The 12,351-nt window shown below is 35.9% G+C and overlaps 1 protein-coding gene across 3 annotated transcripts in view; it reads right to left on the reverse strand.

The window, feature by feature from the left end:
* The window catches only part of LOC139965052 (triple functional domain protein-like), a 181,361-nt gene that overhangs the window by 144,039 nt on the left and 24,971 nt on the right, over positions 1-12,351 (reverse strand). For all 3 annotated transcript variants that reach the window (XM_071967225.1, XM_071967226.1, XM_071967228.1), the window contains exon 14: positions 1,305-1,496. In XM_071967225.1, coding sequence (XP_071823326.1) covers positions 1,305-1,496 — 192 coding nt within the window. The remainder of the gene's footprint in view (positions 1-1,304; positions 1,497-12,351) is intronic.

Consider the following 12,351-nt stretch of genomic DNA (forward strand, 5'->3'; position numbering starts at 1 on the left):
CTTCTGTTGGTGGCTAAGGCTACACAGTCCACCACTTCTCTAGGTGGCTAAGGCTACACAGTCCACCACTTCTTTAGGTGGCTAAGGCTACACAGTCCACCACTTCTGTAGGTTACGAAGGCTACACACTCCACCACTTCTGTACGTGGCTAAGGCTACACAGTCCACTACTTCTCTAGGTGGCTATGGCTACACAGTCCACCACTTCTCTAGGTCGCTAAGGCTACACAGTCCACCACTTCTCTAGGTGGCTAAGGCTACACAGTCCACCACTTCTCTAGGTGGCTATGGCTAAACAGTCTCCCAGTTCTGTAGGTGGCTATGGCTACACAGTCCACCACTTCTCTAGGTGGCTAAGGCTACACAGTCCACCACTTCTCTAGGTGGCTAATGCTACAGTCCACCACTTCTCTAGGTGGCTAAGGCTACACAGTCCACCACTCCTGTAGGTGGCTAAGGCTACACAGTCCACCACTTCTCTACGTGACTAAGGCTACACAGTCCACCACTTCTCTAGGTGACTAAGGCTACACAATCCACCACTTCTGTAAGTGGCTAAGGCTACACAGTCCACCACTTCTGTAGGTGGCTAAGGCTACACAGTCCACCACTTCTGTAGGTAACTAAGGCTACACAGTCCACCACTTCTCTAGTTGGCTAAGGCTACACAGTCCACCACTTCTCTAGGTGGCTAAGGCTACACAGTCCACCACTTCTCTAGGTGGCTAAGGCCACACAGTCCACCACTTCTGTAGGTGGCTATGGCTAAACAGTCTCCCAGTTCTGTAGGTGGCTATGGCTACACAGTCCACCAGTTCTGTAGGTGGCTAAGGCTACACAGTCCACCACTTCTATAGGTGGCTAAGGCTACACAGTCGCATGAATTACTACAGTGTAGATGATGCAACACTTAAGTTTCTACCATGCATCATGGCTATTCCAATGATTTTGCAATTAAAACCAGAGAGAATTAAAAAACGTTAATATATTTGTTCAGACATTAAAATTTATGGCTTTGATGCATGTAACAATGCAAAAAGAAAGCATAGTTGACTTCATAAAACTAAATCCTGACCAGAAATGAAGCCCTTAATAATAATCATTTGTCATTTTCAGGTTATCCTAATGGAAACTATCACAAGCTGCATTTAGATACAAATGAGACAAGTAGATAATCCATGGAGTTTTGTAACACATCTCTACAACTATCATTAACTCATCCATTATTAAAGAAAATGCATTATTAGTCTTATGTGGAAACATACTGGTGTTTAATAGAGGTTCACTAATGACGACACACTTACCTCCTTGGCATTGGTATGGAACGAGACTGAAAGCTCTAGTAGTTGTCTTCTCCTCTCAACTCTAATGATAAAGGTTCTAACACGTCCATCAAGTTCTCTAGCTACATTAGTAACATCCTCTGCATCACATTGTCCACTCTCAGCAAGTTCTTCAGCATCCTTCAGTAAACGCCTTGCATTTGTAATAGTGTTCTGAAAAAACAAAGAAAACAGATCATTCAGCCATACCACATACACAAAGCAGTGTGTGACTTCAACAAATGTGTGTTATGACCTTATTGTTCCCTGTTGACTTTCTTATTGTTGATTCTTGTGTCAGCTTCAATGAATATTTCATTACAAGATACAAGTAGAAAATTAACCAATGTACTGTGCAGAACACAGACACCTACCTTTCAATATCTACTTCACACTTAAGAGTCTTGAAGTCCATCAATATGAAAACATCATAAATTTAACTTCATCAAGAGGAATTCAATAATTAACACAATTATGACACATAGAAGTCCTTTAAACCCATTGAAATATTTAAGCTAATTCTTATCACCATTTAAACTTAAAGTTAATCTGAATATAAGTTTGGCGGGAGAGAGTGTAGGATATCTTCGTATCTAAATATGAGATTCATGAAAGATTCCATTCTTGATACATATATCATGTTTTAAAGATATTTACTGACTTCAAATGACTGGTGACCTCTGATAGAAACACTATGGTTGATCTACTCCATTAAGAACATCCACACTAAAGATGAGATTCATGCAAGGTTCCATTCTTGAGATATCATATTAATATGATGCACAATTTCACCTGTGCTGATCTGTGATGATCTTTGACCTTCACTACAAACAGTAGGCTTCATCTACTCAAGTAAGGGCATCCACAAATTGTACAAAGCTTTCTTATGCAACTTTCTTTTCTTGAGATATTGTACAGTCTGACCTCTGTTGACTTCAAATAACCTTGACCTCTACTAAAACAGTGCACTTCATTTATTTACTATGAGGCATATACATGCAAAGAATGAGATACATCAAAGATTGCTTTCTTGAATTCAGCTGACCTCAAATAATCTTTGACCTCTACAACAAACACTAAGCTTCTTAAACACAATATGGGGCATTAACACACAAATTTTAAAACCCATTCACTCTTTGCGTTATAAAATACCTTTCATACAAGCGAGACCTGACACATAGAATCAGAATGCTATAGTTCTAACATTAACTGATATATGACAATTTTTTTCAGATGCCTTTCTGCTTACTTGCACTATTAAAATTATGCAAAATACAAAAATAAAAAACCCAGAAAGCTAGCAGGTTTTGTATATCATTGCCATGTTTCATATGAGAACATGTATCACTACACACTAGGTTTACATTTCCACCACAAATGCCCTTTCCCTTGACAGGATACAGTAACCAGTTAGGTGTAGGCCTATCCACAAACTTAGATCTAAGTTTACCTAGATTTTGACCACTATAGTAAGATCTATATACCAAGTATTAATCCATCATGTACCTTGGGAGTTAGTGTTTACAAGTCATCACATACATACACACACAATATCACCATTGCCTAGAAACATTCTGCCCATGGCATAGAACCAAATTCACTGCTCTATGAATTGGTTTTTAGCAGAGAAAGTGTTTAACAATCACTTAATATGCAGAAGGTAAATGACAAAAGTTTGCAGAACATCAAGTATGATGTTGTTTTTGTTGGTATTTTAAAAGACCCAAGTTCTGTCTATTACCCGACTCCAGAATTAGCATCTCTCAGATGAAGATGCTCCTTCAATAGTTTGTCCACGAGATCAACTGATCAAACAGCCACAAAGTACACAGACTAGCTTACACAATAAAACTGACCATCATTTCTAGAATTATGTTAATAATTACATCAACAGGGAAGCAGTTCATATTTCATCATCCTTCAATTAAAAGATGACAAGCAGAATATCAATCCCATCCTTCCCTATATTGCACTGCCTTCTGGTTATCATTCTCTACAGAACAAAGAGATTTGATGAAGTATGTGATTGAGGATGGGCCATCAGTTGTAATTACTCAACTTTCATCCCCTGATGAGCAACAAGATCACTCCCCACCTAAATATCCTCCAGCATCGTTCTCATTTTGTCAGCATGTGTTGATGCTTAGATATTCAAAGCATTCCCTGCAGCCAAAGCCACAAATCTAGAGAACCAATTTCTTCGCACTTGCGGTAATTGGTAGGTTAACCAAATGTGCAGGGGAAAATAAGAACATCTATCAAAAGCCATTTTTCCAGTCTAAAGACAGCCAATTTAGCTAGATGTACAAGGGAGATTTTGAGTGTTGATAGTACTGTCTAGTTACACTCAACTTACAACTTAGGTCTGCATACATTACAACCAATCTTCAGATAGGTAAAAGAATATATGACACATGGATATGGAACCATCTTCATATTTTGAAAAGTTGTAAAACCTCTGTGACAATCTCTCTAATTGTCATTCTAAACAATTCACAGTAAGAATTGATATATCTCTAAGAACAATCAATTTCACAAATGCTTCTTTTCAATATGTTAAATATTTCAGATTGTTTTATGATATGCAGAATACACACTTGAGAAGAGAAAGAAATTCAAACAAATCAACAAACAAATGACCAGTGCTTGACACTACTAACATGACAACAACAACAAGAGAGATGTCAAGTTATGTGTTGTGACTTGTGACAAGTTAAACACAGGAAACTTACAATGTTATTGTTGAATGCTGTTGACAGATTGAATGTATATGGCAGTCCTCTTGACATTAGAATCTGATCCCTCTACCCATGGAGCTATCAGTAATAGCTCCATGCTCTACCACAGCATCTGAGACCACAACAATATATCAATCAACTACTAACCCTACTGACACCTCAGCATGCTTCCAAAGCCACAACTCAAGGGGTTATGCTTTGGGCTATAACATCTCACTGGTATTTCTCAGCCAAATTAAAGTTATTAGTATCGTTGACACTGTGAAATAGGATGTCTAAGCTTCTCAACCACAAACTTATAAACAAAACCCAACTTTGTATCAATTTGATACTACCATATACCATCAAATATGCAGTTGTATTACAAAGTATAGCAAATGATAAATATTCTTCATATCCAATAGAGGAGAAAAAAGAGGCAAATTGAGGTAAACAATGAACATTTTCTCTTGTTGTACTGTAATATTACTTTGATTGATGCTATAAGCAAGTACTGTATCTCTCATCAATACCATGCTGATTGTTCACAAGTTGCTAATGTGTTTTGTAACAACAGCTACAATACTTTAGTTAAATAGCATCGCGAGGGTTGATAATGTCCCGTGTGTATATTAAAACATGTATCAAATCAATTATCAACAATAGTTATCATAGACTGAGCAAACACAGGACATTCATCCAGCAATTAAGCAAGACTTAAAATATCATTAATACAGAAATTATTCCAAAAGTAAGGAGTGATAATCTCTAATGAGACTTGAAGCAGGTCTTGAAGTACCCATTAGTACTCAAGTCATTTCATAAAACATTACATTAATTGTGTCTGATTGGCACAGACCTACATCACTGACTTAACATTGCAAAAATACATATCTTGAAAAATTGTAACACTTTGGTCAAATTCTACCAGTCCAAACACAATACTTTAATTGCCATCCAACTTCATGTTATTAATGTTCCATAGAGTGACTCCATTACTTAAGTACAGACATTATTCAACAAGACAAATCAATACAGTTGCATTTCTTGATCACAATAAATAATTTATACATACCCTATATTCCTGTAAAGTGTATATCCAATTGAGCAACTGAACAAATTCTCACACATTATGTAGGAAAAGCTTACAAATACTATACCAGTTGTTGTGGGAGAGCAGACATAAAGTGTTATTCTTGTACTCTAAGAGTATCAGGCCTACATGTGAAGCAGGATACAAGATAGTAACCATAAAACAACTATTGTATGAGATACCTGTCACAGTAGTAGAAAGTATGAAGAGGTCAATAAGTGAAGAATAGTCCCATGTTTTGTAATTCAGCATTAATCATGCATAGAAACTGAATGGTATTTAATATAGTACATCTCAAAATTGAACCTGGCAAAACTTTGAAGTTCTCTCTAACAAGTAGCTAAGTATGATGTGTTGTTACTGCTGTCTCTATCTGTGTGGATTGTCTATTTCTTGATCCATTTTACAAATCATCCAGAGAAGAGCCTGTTCACCATAAATTGCTGCTCTGCTGTTGTAACAGCCCCCCCCCCCCCAACAATGACCACTTAAAGCACTTTTACCTTGATCAGATTACCTGATAAGGTCTGCCATTACAGACCTAAATCTCTCACAACTCTCGGCCTCCTATCCAATGCCATGGTACTGCAGCATGGCAGTAAGATGAATTGATATCTTTCTTAGAATTGTAAGAGCTACAACTTGTGTAACTTGATTTTTACCAACTCTTGATTATGATTCTGTTTTGTTATCCACTGCCTTTATTTTCTTGCCTATCAATATATCTATTATATTTTATTATCCTGCTGGTTCAATACATATCTCAATTTTCTTATCTCTGGGACCAATCCAACATTGTAACAGTCACTATTAGCTAAGGCACAATGCATTCCTGCATTACAAGTTATTACCAAAATATAATCACAACAACTTTCAGTAAAACCATCAGACAGTTTTCCTTCATCACATATAACATAGCACAGAAATATGCTTGATATTTAATATTAAAAAGTTTCTGCAAGTTGCAGAGACTTACCTTGCTACTTTCTAACTGCTTCAGCAGCTGGGTCAATCACAAGATAACACTGTTTGGGAACAAAGAGTATTCCAGCCAACACAAGTGTTAATAAATATTGCTCTACCATTTGTAGGAGTAAAGATTTACTCACAGTAGACCGTACAATTGACAGAATGACTCTCCAAGTCTACAATAACCCTGCTGAATGCCTGGTCGGTGCTTGACTCTTCTTCGATTAGTCCATTAAAATAGCAGGGGGATAACAAGTTGACTCAAACTGTGCACAGTGCTTAGAGTTACCCAACCACAAGAGAGTTGAACAACATTTGAAATATACTGCTGTTACTTCCCAACAAATTGCAGGTCCAAGATAAGGATAACTTGTTCTACCAAACATGCATCAAAGACAACTCTTAAAGGCAGAGATAGTAAGTTTCACTGGAGACTTTCATTCTACCAAACATGCATCAAAGACAACTCTTAAAGGCAGAGATAGTAAGTTTCACTGGAGACTTTCATTCTACCAAACATGCATCAAAGACAACTCTTAAAGGCAGAGATAGTAAGTTTCACTGGAGACTTTCATTCTACCAAACATGCATCAAAGACAACTATTAAAGGCAGAGATAGTAAGTTTCACTGGAGACTTTCATTCTACCAAACATGCATCAAAGACAACTCTTAAAGGCAGAGATAGTAAGTTTCACTGGAGACTTTCATTCTACCAAACATGCATCAAAGACAACTCTTAAAGGCAGAGATAGTAAGTTTCACTGGAGACTTTCATTCTACCAAACATGCATCAAAGACAACTCTTAAAGGCAGAGATAGTAAGTTTCACTGGAGACTTTCATTCTACCAAACATGCATCAAAGACAACTCTTAAAGGCAGAGATAGTAAGTTTCACTGGAGACTTTCATTCTACCAAACATGCATCAAAGACAACTCTTAAAGGCAGAGATAGTAAGTTTCACTGGAGACTTTCATTCTACCAAACATGCATCAAAGACAACTCTTAAAGGCAGAGATAGTAAGTTTCACTGGAGACTTTCATTCTACCAAACATGCATCAAAGACAACTCTTAAAGGCAGAGATAGTAAGTTTCACTGGAGACTTTCATTCTACCAAACATGCATCAAAGACAACTCTTAAAGGCAGAGATAGTAAGTTTCACTGGAGACTTTCATTCTACCAAACATGCATCAAAGACAACTCTTAAAGGCAGAGATAGTAAGTTTCACTGGAGACTTCACTTTCAACTCAAGTCAATCTTATCTATATATTAAGATCCATGTTACACAGTGCTAGTGTGCAGTGTTAATGTAGATAGGAACTTAACTTCATCATGTCATCACTTATGGCACTCAATAACCTTCACAAAATTGTCCTAGGATACAGGACATGAAACTATCCACATTTGGTTAAAAGTCAAAAGATGAAAAGATGTTGAAAGTCTTGTTTCATCTCAATGTGTCAAACTGTCAAAGCTATGCTGTATTAATGAAGAGCAGGAAGCATCCAAACGCACAGGAAAGACTAGTCCTGAACATTCAATATGAAAAACATCACATTCAGAGATATAAAGCAAGTTTCAGTCAAATGACTTTGTATCACTGGCAGAAATGGCATTTTGTCTGCACTCACAGAGGCTGTGGATAATTTCGAAAATTTTCAATCACTCAAGCAAACCATTACTGTCTGACGATTTAACTTACTATCAGCAAATATTCATCAAACAGCAGCACTTTCCTGATTTTGAATTTTCAGCCAGGGAAGTCATAACAACACAACATCTTATCATTGTTGAGCTAAAAGGATGTGTGAAATTGTTCTTCACTCAAAATACTTCTCTAGAAGGATATGATTGAACACAGGATTATTTTCCAAATTATTCCTAATGGATTAAAATATGGAGATTTGTGGTTTAAATTTGCTAACTTGTAGAATTCCTTATAATATAACATTTAACACATAGCTGGAGAAACCTACACATATTCATTAGATCATTATCTTGAAAATTCAGACAGAAATTCTAAAAATAACAAGAACACTTACAAATTGATCTTGCAATACAAATTACTTAGAATAGATACATAACAATGGTTACAAGACTAAAACTAGCTCTACCAGTTGTTATGTGCTTAAACAATCAATTCATTATTAAATATTCAAACAAACAAGGAGAAATTGTAATGTAATTCCTACCTTACAGTCCGTAAAGTATGACTTTACTATCACTCTTTAAAAGTGGTTAACAGAAATTGTCAAGTAATTCCTTAGGCCAAGAGCAAACACTCAATTAGCAGACATAGCGAAATTGAAAGAACCAGTAAGAGCAACGCACAACTGTAGGCTGCTTGTAAATTAAATACGCATGACATTTAACATCAATCTTTGGCACTCAGTGTGAGGCCTAAACAATGTAGAGTGAAGATGGAAGATGTAATTGCTTGTTGCTGCAACCATCATGATTTCATCTGATACATGGGACTGTCTTACACTGGCAATGAAGTTTGGTAACCCTGTCTGTAGTTTACCCTACTACAGGGGCCACATAATATATTGTTTTAGAAGTTATGACAACAAGAGCAACATGTCACTACTGATAGGATATTGGCAACTTAACAGCATCCTACAATCTGTGTATAATGTTAAGCAAGGTAATATCTATATAGCAAACTGTCAACATTCCAACAGTTTATGTACCAAGAAGCTATAGTTACACTTCAAATAAATGAAGCATGTCCAAACAATTATCTGTTCCACAAACATGTAGTCCTAGTCATTCTCTCCAAAGGGTACTTCTAGCTCCAAATTGTTAAATAGATGTAAGCAGAACCCCAAACAATTATCAGTTCTACAAACATGTAGTCCTAGTCACTCTCTCCAAAGAGTGCTTCTAGCTCCAAATCCTTAAATGGATGTAAACAGAACCCCAAACAATTATCAGTTCCACAAACATGTAACCCATTCTTCTTATTCTTTGTTCTTTAACCACTGTATATATAGTCATGGTTTATTTTATATAAATAAATAAATTAAATGTCAAAAAGTTTCTTGGATTCCCTTGCAATCCGTAATTTTCCTTTGTTGTTTTCTTTGTAATAAGACACAAGAGTAGTAGGCACTAATAGCAATGTTCCCATCACATTACTGATAGGACCAAGTGTTTTCCCCTGGCAAAGGTATGATACCAAACTAGGGTCAAATGTCAATGTGGTTCAAAACCAGTTCAGCCTGTCTTAATTTTTGCATATCACCCTGTAAGCTAATGTTGCTGAAGGTTTAAGGAAACCAAAACTTCTAATAAGCTCATAAACTATACGTTACAGCACTCTATATATGTAAACATTATGTGATCTCTTTTTGAGTTCATCTCCTATGTTATGTTTATTATTTTGGTGTATACATGGATTCTTCTTTATTATTATTTTTATATATATTTATATTTGCAACATACAATGTGTTGCAAACTGTAGATAAGTGAAAAAACTTCCAGCCTCCAACAGGTTTCGAAACCGGGCCTCCTGGATTTGCAGACACTACTACCAACTAGGCTATAGACATTAGATGTGATGTCCAGAGGTTCCTCTATTGCTGAGTTCTGCTTCCATTTCAAATGAGAAACACCCATGAAGTAATCAATACGATTGAGAGATTGGCTCACCTTTACTTCAAGTTATTTAATACTAATCTGTGTCAACTTTCAGCATATAGAGTAGACTAAAACAATATAACTTTTAATCAGTGTAATGAATTTGGAATGCCAAAGACTTCTGTTGGTGTTATGAAGTCTTATTTCAAAACCTGTATGATTGGCCAATAGGCATATGTACAGTGTCTCTATGGAATATCTGGTCCACTTTGGTTGGATTTATAGGTCTACGTATAGAGATATAGAGTGATTCTATTACGTCACAACCAGATACAGGTAAACCATTGGGAGCTTGTGGTAAGTTTGTCATTTTCTCTCAACCTATGAATCAGAAATGCTTTGCATGAAAATGAAGTGTTGCTTTTTACTTTTCAGGTTATTTATCATTAGTATGAAAGAAATTATTCTTTTAAATCATCTTACCGCACATAGAAGGAAGTCTAAAACTAATCTACATTTACACCTGTATGTAAAAGTGTCTGACACAAATGTTTTGGAATCCTTGATTTTCAATTTTAGATACCATGTCTGATAAGGTATACTGAGCAAAGGTTTTCAGGCTGCTCATGACTACTTCTGCTAACAATGTCTGTGAATAGTTGAATCTATGGAATCCAGAAAGTAAAGCACAATTCAACCCAATTTTTTAAACTACAGTTTGTGTTGGGTTATCAATTACATGTAACATCATTTTGACCAAATCATGCAATATTGAGACATATTATTGATATGCCTCTACCTTAAAGAGATCAACATGGTTATAAGCAGTTGGCTGCTGCCAAATTATGGAACTTTCCCATCAGCAAACCTGTGAAGGGTTTCTCTAATTTCCTTGTTTCTGGTTTTAGGTCAGTAGAATAAAGAATAATTATCAGGGATCTTAGATATGTTTTATGAGTATGGTGATTGTGGCAAGTAAAATCAAAGCAGCATTTTAATCAACTGGAACAGATGATCACATTCAACACTTTCATACATTCCTACAATTACCAGCTATAATAAATATTCTTAAAGGTATGTGAGAAGAAAGGATAAGCCACAGTGAATAGACACAAACTTAACAAAGAAATGCTTCCCTAGCTGTGACTGTATGGCATCTCCTTGAAAGAATGGGTCAAGTTAAAGTAGCCATACTCTCACACAATAAGTGTTGTAATATGGTCACATAAATGTCAAGCCTTTAGTTAAGTCAGTTCCAGATAAATGTCTGAAGTCAAATCACTGGCTGCCAAGATCTCAGATAAAACACTGGGTTATCAGTCAAATCAAGTCTAGTCATCACTTCTAAGGAGTAAAAGACCGTTCTCACATCCTAACTCACCAAAATCTTGTACACAAACCTATCTAATTTAAGGAGAATCGTTGGAAATGTCATAATATTACATCCAGGAACATTTTACCTTTATTACACTACAAGTTTTTCAAAACCATATGCCAACTCACAAATAATTTATTAATAATCAATTCAATAACAGTGCTCTTCTCCTGACAACTGAACTCTTTCATGCATAATCATAATGAAATTATAATGATATGCACTAAGATGAGATTCAATGTCCACAAAGTCTATATTTGCATATCAACGTGTGTTGTAATCAGCAACACTGTGATACCATCTATTAAAAACACACCCATGGTTGTGGAGATATTAGCATTTAAAACTTTTATATGTGGCCTAAGTAGTCCTGTCAAATCAAGAAATTACATAAATGAGAACATAATCAACAGGACACAATTTGAAACAATGATTAACAAACAAGTATTTCTTCTTAGGAAATTCCTGTATAAGGCCTTGAACACTTATGGCACAACCCCTTATGCAACAATTTTATTGCAACACTACAGCATAGCATACGCTAAAACTCAAGCTTTCCTTTAAATCATTGACCAGTTCCATGTGTTTGGTCAATGTCTGCACATTTGGATGTCAGATATACATCATCAAACTGTAACACAATTAATGTAAGAATTATTCACTTTTGACCACTTTACTTAAAAATATTACAAATTCTATGTATTTCTGGAAAAAAAAAGTGATCATGCCTATTAGTATGGAAAAGGTGGCAAATGCTACAAAATGACACTTTTTCTTTCATCTGAAATGTAACTGTTCATGATACAAACCAAGGTCATGACTGCAATCCGTTTATGGAGAAATGGAATCTAACATTAGGAGAAGCTCAGTTCTGAACACTTGTGAACTCATCTACTAAACAGTTAAAGTAGTATGACCACAAAATATGAAAATAAAACAAAGGAAAGTAAAAATTGTTTGACCTCCTGACATCGTTAGACATCATAGTTGTTCACAGTAAGGAGATCCTTCTCATATCTGAAACCATGTTACAACCAGAGAGTTTCTTAGCTTTGAAGAAAGTTTTTCATGACAAGCATCTCTATCACATCAGTTATGTAGATCATGCTTGGGTTTCTTCTCAGGACAGTGACTGTTGATTTATATCTCAACAGACAAACTCTTGAAGAAAGGGAACAATTATCAGTGTAGGTTCCAAAAGCTTCATTCTTACAAAGCACACTATGGATGAGTGGATTTGCCTTGTGTGTCATATCAGAATTGATTTTGGTCAACTATGCACCTTATCA

Source organism: Apostichopus japonicus, chromosome 23 (assembly GCF_037975245.1).
Source record: "Apostichopus japonicus isolate 1M-3 chromosome 23, ASM3797524v1, whole genome shotgun sequence".
Lineage (NCBI taxonomy): Eukaryota > Metazoa > Echinodermata > Holothuroidea > Aspidochirotida > Stichopodidae > Apostichopus > Apostichopus japonicus.